The following is a 21,908-nucleotide window of genomic DNA, read 5'->3' on the forward strand; positions in this document are numbered from 1 at the left end:
TTTTGTGCATATCTAGACGTACATATTTGTCACAAACTTTTTATCATGCAAAGAAAAAAAGAAATGTGGATGATTCAGCTAATATTTTTATTGAAACGCATACAGAACTGAATACAATTATAAAAAGTGGGATGAATCACATCTATAGCGTGAAACAATAATGAAGTAAGATGAGAGGGAAACGTGATTTGCTTCAATGTCTTTACTGGCAGGGATCTAAATGTGATGATAACCCAATTTATCAGCATATAATGTTTCACTCATTTCATTACCAGAATCTGTGTGTGGATAAATTATGCAAATTCTACCTGGCTAATACAAACAGGCATGCAGGGCGATGATGCCCCAAATGCCACATCAATCTTCCCTGGTACCCCTGAGCTGCTGTGCTTTGGAGTGATTGGTTGATGGGGGGGGGGCAAAATGGAGGGACTGAGCAATAGCAGTGCGTGTTATGTAAGAGCGTGTCTTTAAGGATGCTCGTCAGGTGTTACGTTATTGCAGAAGTGATGAATCAAATTTTCTTTGAGCGTTTGTAGTGCCCTATTTTAGCGTTCTATAAATAAGTAACACCCACGCTAGATACTATGTTATTAATGTGTTTTTATCAGCATCGACTGAGTGAAGGCAAGCATAGTAAATCCAATCTAAATGTGCAGGTTTTCTAACTATTTTCAGTTCATGTTAACCTGGAGGTTTACTTATAATTCTTAAGTTGAACAATAATTGTTAAATAATGTATTTAGTACCAATAAGAACATACAAAGAAGTTTGCAACAATACAACTGTGTTGTATTGCTAAAAAACATTTTTAAAGACAGTTGCTGTTATACATATTGAAAAACCGCTACGATCCCCCTCATTGGTCTTTGCTCCTCTACCTGCTTTAATCTATTTTCCTTTCAGCCAGCTCAATCTTGTGTCTCCACATTGTGTCCTTATTTTAGACACAGTGTTCTCATTTGCAGTCCCACCAGACAATTTGACCTTCACTCTCATTAGGCTCTTTAAATGAAAGTCAGCTCCAATGCGTCAGTCACCAGTCGGCCATCTTGCTGAGGGTCTCACCCCGAACGTGCTGTTACCTCCTGCAGGAGGTGGCCTCGGCTCCCACTCCCCCATCCAATGAACCCGCCATCGATGTGGATGACCTGGAAGAGTTTTCTCTGCGGCCCGCACCGCAGGGAGTCAGAGTGAAGTGCAGAATCACCCGGGACAAGAAGGGCATGGACAGAGGCATGTATCCCACCTACTACCTTCACCTGGAGAGGGAGGACGGCAAAAAGGTAAGCAGGGACGACATCCAGCTGGAGGAAAGATGTATCTCACACATGTCGTTCAAAGTTTACTGGTATGTTTGTTAAAATGAGTTGACTGGTTTTAAAGCCTGCTTGTGAAATGCAAATTCTATCATGTGGTTTGTTGCAGGTGTTTCTGTTGGCTGGTAGGAAGAGAAAAAAGAGTAAAACATCAAATTACCTCATCTCCATTGACCCCACCGATCTGTCTCGAGGTGGAGAGAGTTTCATTGGTAAATTAAGGTAAGTCATTTGTCAATCTTTTTTTTTTTTTTTTTTTTTTTTTTACATAAACTGAATTAGGAATCAAACGATTTAAAAGTTTTACCCTGTGATAGACTGGCCACCTGTCCAGGGTGTAACGCCAGTCTTCACCCATGGGAGCAAACTTAAAAAAAACAACCAAGACGATGGAAGGGCAAAGTATTCTTGTATGCTATACATGATTTCGTATTTAACAGAAGAGATTGCACTTTTACTTGGTTTAATTTCATTTCTTTTTACAATAGCTTATATCTAAGTTGACACAATTTTTGAGGCACCCTTTCTTTAATAATACACTAATGTAATTCTTATTTAAGAATCCTTATTGGGTGAAAGCAAAGCTCACAAATCTGTGAGATTGAAGCTAAACGAATAATTGGGAACATTTGAGACTCTAACAGAACATCACCTTTTTATATAAAAGGTACTACTTTTAAAACTATTACCTGTTCAATCTTCTCGGAGGAGCTGTGTAATTTTGAAAAATGTGCCTGTCACTTTAATGTATGAACTATCTGTAATCCATCAGTCACTGTTATAAATGTTGTTCAAAAAGTTATTTCAGTGTGACAGTCTGATATTGGTTGAAAGTGAGAAGTGACACAATCCTCAGAGGAGGCCTGAAGGCTGCGTTAGCAGCTCCATGGAAACTCCTCTGGAGTTTAATCAAATATGGCTCCGCGCAGCCTTTTAATCTTCAGAGCTGGCCTTTACCGATGGTCGATGCACAGCTCAAACCTTCACAATCACAGTCCTGCTTCAATGGGAAATTTAAGTGAACAGTGACCTTTCAGCTAGAGCTTCTCAACAGTCGTGGGCACTACTGGTCTGAACGAGGAACACAGACAACCACTCAAAGCCGCCACTTTTAAAAGCCAATGCTATGAAGAACTGTCTTACTATAATCCACCTGTACATGTAAAGATCAACGAAGTAATTACGCAGTTTTTTATCAAGAGCTACATACGATGCAGGTGAAATGTGGTGCGCTGAAGTACCAAAACATATCACTCATATAGTCACTGTAATTTAACGCCAGCAATGTGTTTTTATTTGCTCTTCATGAACATCATAAACATTGCAAGACAAAAATGATTTAAAGAGTCAAACTGAAAGACCAGATGTTTGTCTCACACTTGTTATCGTTAATGTATCCGTAATGCACAGTTAGTATGTGTCACCCTAACTATAGATTAATGAAACTGTGAACCTTTTCCCTTATTAAGGTGGAAATATGACCAGATGCAGGCACGTTTTAACAAGTCAATGCTTCAATACCTTATTAAGATATCCTACATACTACATAGATCCTAGCGTATACAGTGATTTGTCACAAGGTTATTTGTTCCCTGTATCAGTTATTTCCTATTTGTTTTGACTTTTTTCTGCCCTTCTGACTAACTGTTTCTGATGGCAGCATGCTGATGACTGTTGTATTTGACGGGAGCGTTACAGTTAGTAAAGCGAGAGTAGTGCTTGATCTGTGTTGGCTGAGGACCCGCTCCACTCTCTCCTGCTTGCTGTGTGATACGGGGTCAGAGTTCACCAGGATATGTGTTGCAGCTCCAGAAGAATAGACAGCCTCTGCTTTCAGGTCAAATATGTGTAGTGTAATTTTCCGCCACGACAACTCCGCAATACCTTGTGTTCGGCGTACATTCATGACAGGCCATGCTAGAAAGTCTCTGCTCTTAACTCCATAGGAGGACTGCGCTTTCATAGTTGAGTAATACAGTGTAATGCAGCAATGCGCAGCACGTATTTGATTGAGCACAAGAGTGGAAGAGCATAATTATAGTAGTAAATCATGAAGGTGTGAGGAAAATATAAGTGCACTTCCCCGAAAAGACCCTCTTCAATCAGTTATATGGAGGAATTTGTTTTTAATGACACAGAAACATTGACAGCTTCTGTGCATCAATAGATCATGTAACATTTGGAAAGCCTGATTGATGTTAATATATACAACAGAAAAGCTGCAGTGCAGAGTTTATCTCACCACAGGCAGGATTAGAATGATGCTGATGTTCATATCAACCGGCAATCAGGACCAGCAATCGGACTCATTAGCGTGTTTTACTTCCTTTACAGATCCAACCTCATGGGAACCAAGTTCACTGTATACGACAGCGGTCTGAACCCCATGAAGAGCACCACCAGCCTCGAAGCCAGCAATCTGCGTCAAGAGCTAGCAGCTATTTGCTATGTGAGCTGATCCGAAAACTGATATCACATATTGAAGTAACAACACTACGATAAAATCCTGTTATAGTTGAGTATTTATCAAAAGGTGTTACATAATTTGATCTGACGAAAACACCTTTAATGCGGCCATTGTCAATAGCGGTATATCACAATAGCCTGTGGAGTAACCTGAGTCATAGATTAACAAAATATTAGACATCAAAACCGTCTTTATTTTTATAGTTTACAACAGTTATATTTACAAATAATGTGAGAAAAACCAATAGGGCCCTCTTACACTTTGAGCGCTCGGACACTAATGACTTGATAATATCCTTGGAATGAATGCTGGGTTAAATATGGCAATGTCCTGGTTGTGGTGAGCATTGTTACTGTTTTGATGACCTTCCATCTCTTCAATATAGGAAACCAATGTGTTAGGATTCAAAGGACCTCGCAAAATGAGTGTCATCATTCCTGGGATGAACATGGACCATGAGAGAGTGTCAATTCGCCCGCGAAACGTATGTGTCCCTCGTTTTCTGATCAGCCACACACGTATTTGCTGACCAACTTCACCTCTAGAAAATAAACTGATCTGAGATCCGTGAGAACAAAAGCTACTGTCTTCCTCCTCATTCCAGGACCATGAGTCACTGCTGGCCAGGTGGCAGAACAAGAACACAGAGAGTGTGATTGAACTTCACAACAAGACGCCTGTGTGGAACGATGACACGCAGTCCTATGTGCTCAATTTCCACGGCAGAGTCACTCAGGCTTCCGTCAAGAACTTTCAGATTATTCACGACAATGACCGTGAGTCCAAAACACACACTCCATAAACTATTAGGTTTTATAGGCAAACACCAGAGTCCTAACCAGAGGAAATAAGGCTGTCATTGTTCTATCAGGTGTATCTATCAGCTAATACTCTTTTCTCATAGCGGTAAACCCAGTCTGAGTCTGGGCTGGGGCCTTTCTGTGTGGAGTATGCTTGTTCTCCCTGTATTTGCATGTGCTTTCTCTGTGAACTTACTCATAGGATTGAATGCGAGTGTGTGCGGTTGTTTGTCTCTCTATATTCAACCTGTTATGGACTGGTGATGTGTCCAGAGTGTGACCACATTTCTGTTCATTTGGTTTACTAGTAAATATATTTGATTTATGAGTAAATGTAAGCAGCACCTGAGCGGAACCTTTGAGCAGGAGCAGTTGTGTCCTGGGTTGTCTACTCCAGATACCTGAATGACAATCTGAGCGCTTTGTGTCCTTATACTTGCTGCATTTCATCTGTATTTCATAGTGGTATATTTTGTAGCTGTGGTACCATATTCTATAACATGTCAGAATGAAAACAATCTGACCAGACTAGCGACAGCACACACATTTACACACTGGAGGTGGGGAGGTAAATAAGGCTCTGCTGAAAGCACTCCAGAGTAATAATGGTGAGGGAGGACAGAGACATCACACAGAAGAGAGGAGGGGAGGGACGGTGCACATTAACACAAATGTGAAGCCAAACGGCAAGAGGTATGTAGACATCTACCAGATCAGATTGTCCCATTTACACGAAGACTGAATAATGTGAAAGGGAAGTGTCACATAATAGTCTGCACTGTGATGTTGGTGACATGGTGCCCATGATGCTACACCCAGATGGGTTAATGGATGGATGGATGGATCTTTATTGTCATTTAAATACACACCACAGGTCCACACATGAATGACATTTTGTTGCTGATGACTCAGATATCAACACTTAAGGCACACGGAATTATATATAAAAAAAGAAAATGTATGAGAGTGCCTTAAAAACAGTATAAAAAAAGACAGAGTGATAAGTGCCAAGATGCATAATAACACTGCATTGGATGTTGCACTGAAAAAGGATTATGGCAAATGAGTTATTGTACCAAATTATTGCATCATCCTCACCACAACAGACTACAGACTATTTGCAGTTCAGAGGTCTTATGGCCTGAGGTATGAAGCTGCTGCAGAGCCTGGCTGTTCTGCACCTCAGGCTGCGGTACGTCCTGCCAGAGGCCAGCAGAGAGAAACTGCCCGCGATGTGGGTGTGTGCGTCTCTGACGATGTTCGGTATTTATTCTGAACTCTTAAGCTTCACGTTACCTCAACTAATGATATTCATGCATTTGAAATGCACCTTCTAGTTTGCTGATAAGATTATTTATCTCATGGAGATTGTTCAACACTACTTTTCAGATATTCACACTTATTGCCTATTACTGATAGATTTTAAAAATGTGCTTGTTTAAAATCTCTTTTTTTTTTTTTTTCCCCCCAGCCGACTACATTGTGATGCAGTTTGGTCGCGTGGCAGAGGACGTCTTCACCATGGACTATAATTATCCAATGTGCGCCCTGCAAGCCTTCGCTATTGCCCTGTCCAGCTTTGATAGCAAGTTAGCCTGTGAATAGACCCCAGCCGGGAAAACTGAACTGGCCCATCTGTCCTCTTAACAAGGGCTGTTACATATTCCTGGAGCTGATTTGAAATCGTCAAATCGTCCAGCACCTTGGAAGTCCTGCATATCCCAAAATACTTTATGGGCCTCAAGTTTTACATATATGTGTGTGTCTTTGGGGATGGGTGGGGGGGTGGGGGGGTGGGGGGGACCTCAGGATGGTCTTGACCAGTGGATGGAAACAAGCACAAAGAGTTAATCCACTTTGAAAATCAAATACACTTGTTTTGATAAGAAGATTCATTTTGTACTGTAATGGAATTATAAAAAAAAACAAAAAACATACCCAACACTGTTCCTTTATGTAGTTGCTATTAAATTTTAACACTTCTTTATCTGTGAATTATAACTAACAGTTACACATCTGTGAGTTTAAAAAGCTGACTTGGTTTTTTTATGTCGTCTACCACATGAAAATCACATTTTTTTCTCAAGCATGGATACTGCTTATATGCTTACACAATTAAACTGAACATGCACGTCACAGTATATTTATTTTGCTATTTACATATTTATTATGTGTTGGTTTTGTCCTCTGCTATCATTTGCAGCACCTTCAGCAGTATTTGGCTCCACAGAGCCACAAGCACATAAAATATTGTTTGAAGAGTATCACTGATATGAAACTATTAGAGACTTGGACGTGATAAGGGAAAAAGGCATGTTACACAGTGCTGTGTACTATTACACACTGTCATATATGTGAATGTATGGGATGAGCGTGCACTTTACTTTGAAGTCTGTGGTGGGTCAACTATAGCTGTACATACTTTATTGTGCCTTCGAAGAGTAATTCCAGTGTTGCACCTTGGCCATCAAATGAGCAGAGCTTGGATTGGTCTGTACACAGCTTGCTGCTCCGACAAACATTGGAGATATTCCTCAGTAGCAAATTTCAAATCCGTTTTTAATGTGAAATTCATGAACGCCGACTATATTCCTGGTGTGACAAAGTGTCCCAGGAGGAATTATTCCAAATTGAGCATCTGGAAGGACATTCATCCTGGAGTCCAGGTGTGTTAAATCATGTTCAAGGCCTGCGACACTAAAGAGATGAGTATTTATTTATGTTGTACTGTAAATTAGGCAGCACATACAGCAGGTATCTAAGGCACTCAGGCTCAGGGATGTGCTCATGTCTTCTGATGTCTGTTACTGCCAACACACACACACACACACACACACACACACACACACACACACACACACACACACACACACACACACAGCTACGGCATGAATCTCCCAGAGCTTAAACTCATTGTTCATATCCTGCTTTACATATTTAATTCACAAATGGACCCACCGTTGTGAAGTTTGACACGTTCCTCATTTCAATGGCAGCAAGTTTCTAAATCATGTAGTTTATTGCTGTTCACATTTTTACTCAAAATCTTAATCCCTTTTGCTCTTTATAGAGCAAAGTATCCTTTCTCAATTATACGATAGTATTTTGTATTTTATGACTATTAAAGAAAATGCTGAATGAGGGCAAAGAACAATCTGAATCTGCTATTGTTATTGTGGGTTATGAGGAAATCTTTATCAAATGTGCTATTCTTGTACTCAATTGTGTTCTGTTCTAACTATTTTAAATTTCTATTTAAAAAAAAAAAAAAAAAAAGATATTGATACTCTTGCTGTAAAGTCTGCTTTTCATACATGTGTCCAGGAACCAAAAGTTCTCTCACTTTCTGTTTTTAGTGCCCTCGTTGTAATGTACAGTAAATCGTGTACAATTTACTGTGGTGGTATAGACACATGGGGGAAAGAAAACCTAAATAAAAATACAGTATGTCAAACAACGGATTGTGTTTTCGAAAAAAATCAATGAATGAAAGTGCATCTTTTAACATTTTGTTTATTAAGTTACGATTTTCTTAATTCAATTCAATTCAATTCAATTTTATTTGTAAAGCGCTAAATCACATCAACAAACATCTCAAAGCGCTCTTACAATGATAGAGTACAACAGGACCCAACTAAACCCTTCCAAAGCAAGCAGGTGTAACAAGCAACAGTGGCCAGGAAAAACTCCCTCGCATGGAGAGAAGTTCAAGAACTCCCTCTTCAGGAAGAAACCGTGGGGCGGACCCTAGACTCTGGATAGACGGCCATCCGCCTTGACCGGTTGGGGGGAGAAGTACATGGGATAGGACAGGGAGAGAGAGGAAAAGAAGAGGGAGAGAGAGAGTGGCAGACAGGCCAGATAAGTACAAATACTAAGAAAAGTCTATGATGAGCGTTGGTCTGATGATGAGCCAATCTCAGTCTGGAGTTTAAGGGCCGTGCCGTTGCGGTGGGGTCCCGGTGCTGTGGTGGGGTCGGGTAGTAGGACCGTCGTAACTCCACTCTGTGAGTCTTGGGTCTGATCCCCTGGATCCTGCTCTCCTCCTGTCAGGGATAAAAAAGACGGCGGCAGTGTCTGGTGGCTCCAGTAATGTTGTTACACAGAGAGAAAGAAAGACAAGAAACAGAACCTCCAAATGTAGAGTTCCTCCCTTTAACGGGAGAGAAAAAATCCCCTCAGCAGTCTAGGCCTATAGCAGCTCAACTTAGTGCTCCTATTTTATTCCTATTTTATTCCTAAGGATAAGCTTTATCAAATAGGAATGTTTTTAGTCTACTCTTAAATAAACTAATGGTGTCGGCCTTTCGGACCGAGGCTGGTAGTTGATTCCAGAGTAAAGGAGCCATATGGCTGAAACTCCTGCCTCCTGTTTTACTTTTATGGACTTTAGGGATTACCAACAGTCCTGCATCCTCAGAGCGAAGGGCTCGTGGAGGGTGATAAACTTCTAGAAGTTTCTCGATACAGGACGGAGCCTTCTGATGAAGAGTTTTATATGTGATCAGAAGAATCTTGAATTATATTCTAGATTTAATTGGAAGCCAGTGTAAGGATGCTAAGACTGGGGAGATGTGCTCTCTTCTTCCAGTTCTGGTTAGTAAACCTGCAGCAGCGTTCTGCTCTAGCTGTAAGGTCCTAACAGAGGAGTTTGGACATCCTGACATTAGGGAGTTACAATAATCTAATCTTGAAGTCACAAAGGCATGAATAATTTTTTCTGCATCTTTGAAGGACAAGAAGTTTCTAATTTTTGCAATATTCCTTAGATGGAAGAAGGCTGTCCTGGAGACATGTTTAACATGGGAAATAAAGGACAGATCCTGATCAAAAATAACACCCAGGTTCCTAATATCACTGTTAGAGGTTAAGGTAATATTATCTAACCTAATCAGACTGTCTGAAAAGTTATCCCTGAGCTTTTTAGGACCTAGGATTAGAACCTCAGTCTTGGATGTGTTGAGCATTAAGAAGTTGATAGACATCCAGGACTTAACGTCCCTGAGGCAGGACTCTAGTTTAACAAGTTGGTCGGCCTGATTGGCTTTAATTGATAAATATAGCTGAGTATCATCTGCATAACAATGAAAGTTAATGCTGTGTTTCCTAATTATATTTCCGAGTGGCAACATATAGAGATTAAACAATATCGGTCCGAGGACGGAGCCTTGTGGTACTCCACACCGGACCCGTTCATGCATTGAAGATTTGTTATTTACATGAACAAATTGAAACCGGTCAGATAAATATGATTTAAACCAGTTTAAGGCTAAGTTTTTAATGCCGACGGCATCTTCTAATCTCCTTAAAAGTATATTATGATCGACAGTATCAAATGCGGCACTAAGGTCCAGAAGAACTAAAACCGATAGAAGACCTCTATCTGAGGCCGTTAGAAGGTCATTAGTAACTTTTAGCAGTGCAGTCTCTGTACTGTGGTTCATTCTGAAGCCGGACTGAAGGTCCTCTAACAGATTATTCTCGTGCAGATAATCATTGAGTTGTTTAGCGACTACTTTCTCCAGAACCTTTGACAGGAAAGGAAGGTTGGAGATGGGCCTGTAGTTTGAGAGAAGGCTTGTGTCTAAGTTTGGCTTCTTAATGAGAGGTTCAATAACTGCTAGTTTAAAGGATTGGGGCACATAGCCTATTGATAGAGACTGGTTAATAATTGCGAGTATAGAATTATTAATTAGTGGCAGTGCCTCTTTCAGAATTCTAGTAGGAATTGGGTCCAACAGGCTAGTAGTTGGTTTAGCAGAAGAAATAAGGGAATTTAGTTCGACTAGTTGTATTTGCTGAAAGCATTCCAGATGACTGTTAGGTTTAACCAGTTCCTCTGTTATGGGGCTAACGGACGGTAGGGTTTGATGGATGTTATCCCTAAGCGTTGTAATTTTATTTTGAAAGAACTTCATGAAGTCCTCACTACATATATTGTTAGGTATGGTGGGCTCAATGCTATTTTGGTTCTTGGTCAGTTTGGCTACAGTACTGAAAAGAAACCGAGGGTTGTTTTTGTTTTCCTCTATTAAGGATGAGTAGTAATTAGTTCTACTTCTACTCAGAGCTTTCTTATAAGTTTTGAAGCTATCCTTCCAGGCTATATAATCTAGGTCTGTTTTTGTTGAACGCCAAGTTCTTTCTAATCTACGGGAGCGTTGTTTAAGCTCGCGGGTTGATGAGTTAAACCATGGGGATGACTTTTCCTGTTTTTTCATTTTCATTTTTTGAGGAGCTATGTCGTCTAGCGTTGTTTTTAGCATATCTGTCAGACTGTTTGTTAGGTATTCAATGTCTGAGCTAGCAACAGTATACGGGTCAGGAAGATTCACTACTGATTCTATAGCAGAGGGAATTCTTTCCTTGAATTTAGTTACTATGTTATCAGAGAGAGACCTGGTTAACACGGCTTTAGCCGGAGGTTTATAACTATTTAGAACAAAGTCAAAGGTTATTAAGAAGTGATCTGACAGGAAATCATTGTGAGGAGAGATGGTCAGATGCTCTATATTCAAACCATAAGTTAGAATAAGGTCTAAGGTGTGTAGATGTTTATGGGTAGGCCCGTCTACTACCTGAGAGAAACCTAGAGAGTCAAGTGTAGATTTAAAGCTGGCACTGAAACTATCATTTTCTACGTCAACATGAACATTGAAGTCTCCTACCATGATAACCTTATCTTTAGTCAGGGCTAGATCTGACAAAAATTCAGAGAATTCAGTTAGAAAAGTTGAATAAGGTCCAGGAGGACGATAAATGATTACAAATTCTACAGAATTTACTATTTTATTTGACGGGTGTCGCATGGTCATGCTCAGACTCTCAAAAGAACTAAAGTTGGGTTTTGGGTTCATGTTAATTAGTAACTGAGAGTTATAGATGGCTGCCACGCCCCCTCCTCGACCACTTTCACGAGCTATTTGAGTGTTAATATGACTTGGAGGGGAGGCTTCATTTAGACTAACATACTCATCTTTACGTAGCCAGGTTTCTGTTAATCCAAAGAGATCAATGTTGTGTTCGGTTATCAGATCATTGACTAGAAGAGCTTTGGATGATAAAGATCTAATGTTTAGGAAACCACATTTAATTTTTTTGTCTTGATTTTGTCTAGTTTCACACTTGATACGGATTAAGTTTTTGTAGTCATTAGAAGTTATTTTCCTAGGTTTAGATAGTTTTATACTTGTGGTGGTCCGAGGGATAGACACAGTCTCTATGGGATGTTTAACTAAGTTAGCTATGGCTGGTGACTGCCCAGAGGGAAACTCAGAGAGGCGTGTAGGACTGCGACTCTGTTGCCTGGTCCCCACTCTGGTGCGTCAGGATGGAGGAGCTAAGCTTTTAGCTATGTTTCTAGATAAGAGGTACGCTCCATCCAACGTGGGATGGATGCCGTCCCTCCTGATGAGACCAGGCTTGCCCCAGAAGGACTTCCAATTATTAATGAAGCCTACCGAGTTACTGGGACACCACCCTGACAGCCAGCGGTTAAAAGATGACATGCGGCTAAACATCTCGTCACTGATGAGGTTTGGGAGGGGGCCAGAGAAAACTACTTCGTCTGAAATGGTCCGCGCGTATGTGCACACTGACTCTACGTTAGCTTTGAGGACCTCAGACTTCTTCAGGCGAACGTCGTTTCCACCGCAGTGGATTACAATCCGTTTAAATCTCCGTTTATTCTTGGTCATTAGCTTTAGCTGGGACTCAATGTCGCCTGCTCTGGCCCCAGGCAGGCAGCTAACTGTGGCCGCTGGTTGTCCTAGGTTAACGTGTCTCACTATAGAGGAGCCAATAACCAGCGTGTCCTTCTCAACCAGCGTGCTGCTGAGTGGGGCAAACATATTGGAGACACTGACGGAGGCCTGCGGGGTGTAGCGGGGGTGTCCGGTAGACTTCTTGCTGCTACGTTTACCCCTGGCAGTCACCCAACCGCCCTGTTCCCCCGGCTGCTCGGGGGCCACTGAGGGGGGGTTAAAATTAGCAGCTACCTGCGCTGCTAAGCTAGAACGCTCCGCTCCAGCTAAACCTGGCGGCTGTTTACTAGCTACAGGGCTAGCCCTAAGCTCGACAGAGAGGAGACGTTCCTCAAGCTGACTCAGCCTCGCCTCAAGTGCTACAATAAAGCTACACTTTTCACAGGTCCCTGTGTCAGTAACTGAGGTCGAGGTGTAGCTAAACATCTGACATTTGGAGCAGGAAAAAATAGGAGGAGAGGAGGGGGAAGCCATGGCTAAACAGGTGCTAATAGGAGCTAAAACAGCTAAAACAAAGCAAAAACAGAGAGAAACTGGAAGGCAATCACCTTTTCGGTTTAGGAATCCGGTTCTTTCCGTGCGGTTCTTTTCGTCCAGTAGTTGGGTTAAGCAGCTCACCTGCTCTGAGCTCACCTGCTCTCTTAACAGCAAACACACCATCTCAATCATTCATTTTTTTTTTTAAATTTTGTTTATTATGTCAGAGTTACTTGATGCTGCCAATAAGTTGAAATAATTACTGTTCAATCCCTGGTTTGATTCCAGGCTTTTTGTGTGACTTTTTGCATGTTCTCACCGAGCACCAGTGTTTTTCCGTCGGCATCCCACTGTTTTCTCACGGTGCAGCAACGGTTGTTAACAGTTGACAAAGGTTAACTACTGACCCTACATTGTCCCGTAGGTTCCGATGTGAGTGTGTGCGGTTGTCTGTGTTTGCCGTCTGTGTTTGTGTTACCCTGCATTTACCCATAGGGAGCTGCAGTCAGCTTCAGTCACATAGGAGGTGGATGGATGGACTCAACTACAAAAAAAAAAGGTCTGACTCCTGTCTTGTGTTTAAAATGTGTTCATAAAACACTGCTCATGAAAGGCATCTAGGTTTTTGTACTGACACAACAGTAAAAAAAAAAAAAAAACTTTCAGAAACATCCAGAAGGATTCCTGCTGATTGTAAAATGCTGATTATGTTGCTTCCAAACATCTGTCAGATAATCGCAGTGGACCTGCCCGACTGCTGATATATTAAGATTAATAGCAGGAGATGAGTTTCTTCAGATAGCTCTGATTCATGATTGTGTTGTTGTTTGTATTATGTCTACAATGAAGTAACTTGACTTTTAACAAGTGTTGACACAGAGAGCACAGTTATCAATACTTTGATGAATACTCTCTATTCTGTGGATGCAGTGCAGTAAGATTACTGAAGTTACAGAAATAAAGCTCAGAGATCAGGGGAAAGGGGAGAAATCACTTACGCGATGAACAAAGAAACTAAGAACCTTTTTCTAAATAGGATAACAATGCAAAGTAAATACAGATTGCATTTCCTCTCAGTTTTGTTTCAGTCTTATAACGTCACATAGCTCTCAGCTGAAGTCAGTTGTTGAATCTTAACACTGCAGCTGCCCACTGCTAATAGACAGACGAAATGAATGAAGTGCTGAAAGCATAATGCCGCACAATCTGTAATAATGTGTATCTCATTGCGTCAGTCTCCAGAGGCAACAATGCACAAAGCAGCTAATGACTTTGGTTCTTGACAAGGAAATACGGAGAAATGCTGCATTGTGGCAGCAAAGAACTACATTACAGCGCTTGTTGTAACACACAATTCACTACCCTCATTTACTTTCAAACATTTATATTCTTACATTTCCTTCCTGTATTGAGCTGGACTTTGCTTTAAACATCAGAGAAAAAAAAGACTTTGCAGCTCTGCAGCTGCTCCCTGTCACTCTGCTTCTACTCTGCAGGCTTTCCATTGTGACGTTCTTTTTGACACGGCAGTAAACGTCCCCAAGATTACGACCACATTAAGCCGCCAGGGGGAGCCAAATGTGCCCCAACGTTTGTAGCCTCCCATCACACGATTCATGTGATACAATTAGCATTGACTGGTTATAACGTTTATATTAACAATAGTTTCGTATACTCATCAATTGGAAAAAGGAAAATGATAATAGAAAACTCCAAAATCTTTCACTGTGAGACTTGGAATGAATTAACAGTTATTACAACTTATTGTACTTTTAAAGGCTATGGGCATCTGGGATATCATTGTTCAACGATTAGTATGATATTACCAGCTCATATGACAGTGTTGTACATATCACAGATTTGTTTGAAATTTCCATAAAATAATCTGGGAGTCCAGAAACTTTCCCGAGAAGCATACTTAGGGGGTTTCATATGACTACAAGTGATGTTTGGGTCTTGTGTCCAGGGATGTGTGGTTAACGTCTGTTTACCTGGTTCAGTTTGTAGAACGAGTTGCCTTCCAAATGCAGAGTTCATGGTTCAAGCACATCGCCCTCTGTTCATATTTCACTGTGTCCTCAGACAAGACACTGCAGTTCCTGCCGGTGAACACTTTAGCAAACTAACAGTAACAATAATTAAGGTAAAGTTTTGTGTGGATTCATTTCAAACCACTAAAATATTGAACTCACTTAAACCAAGAACAACAGATCGTACTCCAGATGCGGACGAAACCTGGAGAACCTGTTTTTCAAGTGATTGTGAGGCAAAGTAAATTCAAATAGAAGAATGTCTAGGACAGCAGAATTGATCTGTATTTATATCACATATGTTGACAATATTTATGTACATAAAGACCAAGGAAGTTTACAGACCAAGTGGTTTATAATCTGATCAGTACGCAGGTTTATTGGGAATTATTACATTCGGTTTTTTTTTAATGTTGCATTATGGGGCTGCATGATGAAGTCGTGGTTAGGTTTGGTTAAATATTATATTACTATTAAAATGATTGTGATCATTGTAATACCCCTTCTGATTGGGGCATTATCACTACGTTTAGTTTTGAAAAACTCAAAATTAGAATTCCTGGAAAAATGCGAGAAAACACATGAAACCTCATTTTACATATTTTACTAAAGCAACATCTGTGTATTAATTGGGGATAAGTCAGTCAATCATACTGATGACATGAAAGGATTCTTTATTTTGTACATAAATATGAACAACAGCACTGTATGTTTCTCTTTGGATTTGGGGAAAAAAACAAACAGTACAAGGGAAGAGTGAACCGGGCAAACACAGCAGAGCTTCTGGAACACAGGGTTTGGTTTGAAATCTCTTTATCAGACACTGGGAATGTTCTTCACTTCTCTCTCCGGTTTCGCATCCTCAGCCCGCTCACCCCGATGCCTTTGTGCACGTCCGCCTGGACAACAGCGTCGTCCTCCAGAGGCTCGGCCATCAAGGGGTATTCATCATGAACCTCCTCTGCTTCTTCTTCTGGGTTTGAGCTTCCTTCACAACTGAACAGCAGGCTCTCTGCCTCCATCACTGGATCCTCTTCATCACCCTCCTCCTCCTCTTCTTCCACCTCCGTGCCCTCATCCGCTTCGTCCTCCTCGTCGTCCTTCTCATCTTCCTCCTCCTCGTAGGCCCCCTCTTTAGGGTAGTGGAAGACATCTCTGCGGTCACTGAAGCTGATTTGCTTCTTGGCTGCGCTGCGGCTCTGCAGCTCTCTGCTCACGTCCAGACCGAGTCGCTCCTGCTTCCTGTCAGCAGCAGGCTGTGAGGGAGGCAGACGGAGCAACTGCTTTTTCTCCGCTTCTGCCTCCTCCTCCTCATCTTCTTCCTCCTCTTCTTCCACTGCTATGTTTTCTGCTACTTCCTCAAGGTCTTCCACTGTTTCCTCCTCTTCAACATCATCTTCCTCCTCCTCCTCCTCCTTCTCCGCCTCCTCCTCCTCTTCTCGGCCCCCCTGTTCCTTCTCCTCTTCATCTTCCTCTTTCACTATGGAGAGTCTCCTTGCCATAACCTCTTCCTCTTCCTGCTCCATCCGTTCTGCTAAGGCCTCAGCAGTGGGCTGACGGAGTGTCTCCTCCAGCCTCATCATCTTGAACCGAGGTCTGTCCCCGTGATCGTCGTATTCGGGGTAGGTCTCCTCTGGGTAGCCTGCATTCATGAATAAAAAGACGACACACGACACCTCATGAGTGACCGCTGTTGATGTATTTGCTTGTAGTTGAATTAAAATCCTCTGTGAGGACCTTGGACACACAAGTCCAGGCCTGTACCTTCCCAGTCTGCGTTGTACGGGACTTCCTCAGCCTCCATTTCTGGGGAGGCTCCTTCCAAACGGCCCTCTTGCATCAGCTGTGTGATCTGTCGGATTTGCCGGAGCAATTTCTCCTCCTTCTTTGATGTGGTGGTTTTACTCTTCCGCCTCCTGCCACAGAGGAGCAGCACACACAAGAGGCAGAGTCACTGCAGTGTACGTCACCCCATAGATTAATAACCTTCCACTTCCATGATTATTACATTTATTCCCCACGAAACTCTTTTCCTTCTTGAGTTCATGAATCTTCCGGATTCCTCTAAAGTTTATTCATTAGTGGATTGGAAAAAATAAAATCAAAAACACTGAAATTATAGTCCTGTTTTTATCTTCTCATTTGCTCGTGACTGCATACGACTCTTGTTTCACGCCCCGTTGCCTTATCAATAGATTTGCTTTCTAAAGCGTCTGAGTCGATATTATACTGTCCATACGGATTGTTTAGATAAGCTGGCACCTCATGTATAGATCGCCTTTCGTACTCTGGACATTTTGTTCACGTCATGTCACACCTAACTGGATTCGGAGTAATTCCTGTGGTAGATTTGTGCTATTTGAGATGAAACACAGGATGTAAGATCAGTCTTACCTGCCAGAGCAACGACCCTTCGCAGAGACAATCTTCTCCATCATCCTTTCTGTTTGCAAAAGTCTGTCTTGGAGTCGAGCCAGCTCGTGATCATTTACTATAACGAGAAAAAAAAAAAATGTAGGTTTAGTATCAAGATGCGATTCATTTTCACACAAACACTGTATGAACAAATTAAACGTAGGTGTATAAAAAAAAGAATGCGCACAATAAGACACTTCAGTGTGTGTGGTGCTGCAGGTACAGAGGAAATTGCTTTTCTCCCTCAAAATGCTTTTCACATGATTTGCTACTGTATTTGTTTTATCGTTATTACTCCTTCACCGAAGAGATTAACAGATCCAATTTGAACATGAAGAAACTGTTAAATGCACCAAGAAAACAAAACAATTATCCATCAAGACAAATTGCTGAAGGGACTTACTAATTGTATTCTCCGTGTTTTTCTGGCCTACTGTGGTGTAGTTGGCTGATTTATTAGTCTTCCCCTTACATGTCAGCTGTGAACATAAACATGATTATGAGAAGAGTAATAGAGCATTAATCAGTGATAATTCAAAAACAGTTACGCAGAATTATAATACTAGATGGGACAAATACACAGCCAATGAGGGAAAATGGTTACTGGACCCTTTGATATAGTACAATGAAAAAGAAAGAAGTAACAATCTCCTATAGCGCACAGAAAGGGTTAATCACATCAGATTTTTTAGAGACGTGTACCTTGCAGGTCGGTCCGTGAATAATTACCTTGTGAATTATATAAATGATATAGAGGAGGATCCCAAAGCCATATATGGGTATGACTTGAGCCATCAGGTTGTATTTTTTGCCTCGTCCGATCCCTTTCACCTTTGCCTCAATGCTGTGTGCGATGGAATAGGAATGATCGACACCCCACTGGTCTGGATCTGCTGGCACCGACAGCTGATGCATCATGGGAGGGTGGAACCCGGGACCAACTGAAACCCCCCCCCCCCCACACACACACATATCAATCAGGTTATTAATGAATCAATCCACTAATCAATGAAGTAAAAGATTAAGATTATTTTCTTCTGAGAAATGGGAAATGTATTTTTGAATATTTTATCCAAATGTCTTTCAACCTTCTGTTAAAATGTTTTTACAAAGTCCAGCAAGCATGCAATCAAAATCTTTATAAGCATATGCTCTTGATATAGGCCTGTTCAATTAAGCAAAATGGGAAAATCAACGGTAAAAATTCAATTTATTTCAGTTTTTATCCATCAACATTGTGCGTTGTCTATTTTGTTATACATTCTGTAGTTGCAATGTTTACACATTAGATTGATGTCATAAATAAAAGATAAAAGCAATGCATCAGTGCTTCCATAAAAGCAATAAAAATGAAAAGTATGGAAATAAATACATCATAAGCGGATAAGGATCACCACGAGGACCGTCTGTAGGTGGAACAGCAGCAATGCGTCATTCATGAGTAACAGGATCCTACTCCTCAGGGAGGGAAACATCCATCTGAATTCTGTCTGACGACATATATTATTTCATCCATCTGTTGGCTTAAATGCAATTATCACAATGCTATGTGTCATGTATATGTCAGTCTTCATGGGGTATACTTGTTGTGTTGTGAACGTTTGAGATGAAGTCCTCGCATTCTTCACTTCAGTAGAAGAACAGACACGCGTGTCAAAAATCCAAAGTTGAGCTAAAAGGTAACTTACAGCTCAACAGCATGGGCACTGCTGGCAACTTTTTAATAATAACTACTCATATTTTTGATATTTTGGGCACAAAATTATAAGAAAAATAGAATAAACTTGATGCTAAAGAACATTTTTTTTTAGTTTTTTTAGAAAACAAAATATCAGAGTATCTATTAATTTCTTTAGAAGTTAAAGCTTTATAGGCGTATCTCCCATTGGTGACCAGGACCTCCTCCATTGGATACCAGGAGATGTGAAGATAGTCACATTGATACAATTACGCAGTATTTTTGGCATACTTGAAGTATTTTCAAGTATTTTTACACACGCTTCAGTACAATTTCAATCACGTAATCTACTTAGCAGTTCACTAAGCATGCCCCTTCTTTGAATAATGATTTAAACCTTTTTAATTTTTTCTGCCAATTACTTTATTATCTTATTAGAAAACAAAAACTCCTGCTTCATGTGCATTACCACAGTTCATAAACTATAGTTTGCTTAAAAAGTCAACTTTTGAAGTAGAGCTTTTATTGAGGTTGATTAAGGCAAAACTAAAGTGTCAATTAAATGCACAAATAGTTTCAGAATAAAGTACATTTACTTGAGTATTCTTTAACAAGGATCATTCAAACAACGTAACTGTATTACTGTAGCTGAGTAGAAAAAAAATATCCTAGGACTCCTTCCACCTTTGAAGACAGGCAGGCTACTTGACTTTCCCTCTTCATGTCTGATTGCTGTCCCTGCCCTGATGTGTTTCACCTGTGCCTGAGTGTGTGATTGTCTTCACCTGGCGGCTTTGGTATATGTGGGGCGTCGTCTGTGTGTTCTGCATGTTTGGGCTTTTGTTGGAGGTCCCCGTAAAAAAAAAAAAAAAAAAAACCGATTTCCAATATTGACACGTCATGTGAAGAAATTTCTGCCTGTCAACTGTGATTAAGAACCAGATTAAGTTGAAACTGTTTCCTGGAGAAAGTACATTAATGAATCTGGTTTCACTTCCTGTGCTCGTGACTGACACTCTTTCACTATCTATGTCTCTCAGTTCAAGTGATTTTTAAACCTGTTGCTTTGTACCCAAGTCCTGCGTGATGGCACCTGAATCCTGTGAGGATGTCCACCTGCTGCCACTTTGAGTGATCAGAGACTGACCACCAGGAATAACGGCTGAAGTTGGATTCGCTGTGTGTGTGCATGGATGTTGGCAGTAACAAGGTGAGAAACACCTTTTTTTTTTTTCTTTTTTTTTTTTCCCTGCTTCTGTTATTCTCCTGTTTAGCTATACTACATACTGCGTCAAGTTTGGTCAACAAAACAATTTTCATTTTTGTGTCATAGTGAGAGATATCTCTGGCCTATTTTAACTGTAAACTCACAAGTTGCTACATGAATTTGAGTTTTCTTATATAACACTGATGCGTATTCAAATAATTTCCTGATGTTTTTTGTTGTTGTTGTTTCTAAGATTAAATGACAAATGAGGCCTAAATAATAAGACGGGTCCCTGCGGTGATGGGCGATTCACTCTGACAGCACCTCCAGGCTGGCGCTTGTCTCAATTTGAAAGTGACGTGAGGTTAAATTTCTGTTCAGATATTTTGCTGTTGATAAAGGCTTTAATGATTCAAATTACAGAGCTTCTCCTTTCTTCACGTCTGTTGGAGTGCAGTGATGGGAAAAGATTAGTCTCGTGTTAAGTGCCCACTTCTGTTATTAGATCCAAGTCAGCAAACAGAGCAGCTTAATCAGTGTCGCGCTTGACATGAGATGTTGAAATTTAAAATGATAATGGCACACAATGCAACAGCAGCTTCATTTCATGCTTCAGATTCCTTCAGTATAAACAAACATGTTTCAACAGACTCAACTGTGCATGTATAAAGCCATGATTTCAACATCACATTATAATACACTTCAATATTCGAAGAGCCCTTTTTTCTTTTTTTCTTTCTTCCACCTCTTGCCTGTTGTATAACATGAGGATGAACATGTGCGCGCCATGATGGGGCCTCTAGCCCTGGCACACTCTGTATAGAGTAACAGCTGGCAACAACAGCAGCACAAAAAAAGCCGACATTGGAGATGCAGTAGGGTGGAGATGGATGGATGATGATCTGATAAGCTGCCTTACCCTCGGGCTGCCCCATCTCCTTTTTCCCTCTGGGTAAAAGCATTCTGGGCAGGAAGAGAGAAACACAGAGGACAGAGCATGATATCAAAGTTACCTTCTGACAAGTAGTTATAGACATTTTCTCTCAGAAAATAACAGCCATTCGTTTATTTCACGTGAAGAGTAGGAGGAGTGTCCACAGATGTCATCGCTCATCTGGCGATGTCCCTGCCCAGATTAGAGCAGATTAAACCAGCTGCATTCAAGGGCTGTATGAAATACTGGCTGCAAATCCCAGGAGAGGGTATCAACTGACCTTGTAGACGACTCCTACTACGTTTGTACAAGAACCTACTCTGTCAAACCTTGACTGTTATCTGTGTTGTTGTGTTTGTTGCTTTGTGACAGAACTCCCACTTCTGTGTGTGTGTGTGTGTGTGTGTGTGTGTGTGTGTGTGTGTGTGTGTGTGTGTGTGTGTGTGTGTGTGTGTGTGTGTGTGTGTGTGTGTGTGTGTGTGTGTGTGTGTGTGTGTGTGTACAGCTCTGTGTTGTGATTTCTGATGTCTTCCACTGAAAACTGCAATACAATAGTTTGTCATAGAGTATAAAACAAGCAGATGTGAAGATGCATGTGTTGACTGTCTGTCTGGTTTAATATTGATCTTCTTGAGAGCTTTGCACAACAAACATGAAGGAACAACAGGGTTTTTTTTGTTGTTTTTTTTTTTTACCGTATATAATTCAGTGCTGAAAATAACACGGATGACAAAAAAAAGAATAACATCAATTCATTATCACTTCATCGTGAATTAATGGGATTTGTCGCCCTTTAAATGTATCCACTATTTTACTGT

General features: G+C 40.9%; 2 protein-coding genes across 3 annotated transcripts in view; one reads left to right on the plus strand and one right to left on the minus strand.

Moving 5' to 3' along the window:
• Nucleotides 1–6,191, plus strand: part of tub (TUB bipartite transcription factor) — a gene marked incomplete at both ends in the record, with an annotated part of 54,976 nt that extends 48,785 nt beyond the window's left edge. Inside the window, 6 exons of the mRNA XM_080458847.1 lie at nucleotides 1,095–1,286; nucleotides 1,429–1,541; nucleotides 3,654–3,768; nucleotides 4,172–4,270; nucleotides 4,391–4,562; nucleotides 6,058–6,191. Coding sequence (XP_080314973.1) covers nucleotides 1,095–1,286; nucleotides 1,429–1,541; nucleotides 3,654–3,768; nucleotides 4,172–4,270; nucleotides 4,391–4,562; nucleotides 6,058–6,191 — 825 coding nt within the window. The remainder of the gene's footprint in view (nucleotides 1–1,094; nucleotides 1,287–1,428; nucleotides 1,542–3,653; nucleotides 3,769–4,171; nucleotides 4,271–4,390; nucleotides 4,563–6,057) is intronic.
• Nucleotides 6,192–15,211: 9,020 nt separating this feature from the next.
• On the minus strand, nucleotides 15,212–21,288 carry ric3a (RIC3 acetylcholine receptor chaperone a). 2 transcript variants are annotated; one of them, XM_080458483.1, is made up of 6 exons: nucleotides 21,076–21,288; nucleotides 18,001–18,212; nucleotides 17,675–17,750; nucleotides 17,251–17,347; nucleotides 16,621–16,772; nucleotides 15,212–16,498 (listed from the first exon to the last, which is right to left on the minus strand). In XM_080458483.1, exons 1-6 carry the CDS (start codon nucleotides 21,191–21,193, stop codon nucleotides 15,693–15,695), a joined length of 1,461 nt encoding a protein of 486 aa, XP_080314609.1. In that variant the 5' UTR covers nucleotides 21,194–21,288; the 3' UTR covers nucleotides 15,212–15,692. The 2 variants fall into 2 exon arrangements, with proteins under 2 accessions (XP_080314609.1, XP_080314610.1); XM_080458484.1 differs by having other exon boundaries at nucleotides 21,170–21,281.
• Nucleotides 21,289–21,908: the final 620 nt, after the last annotated feature.

Source organism: Lipophrys pholis, assembly GCF_963383615.2.
Source record: "Lipophrys pholis genome assembly, chromosome: 2".
Taxonomy (NCBI): Eukaryota; Metazoa; Chordata; class Actinopteri; order Blenniiformes; family Blenniidae; genus Lipophrys; species Lipophrys pholis.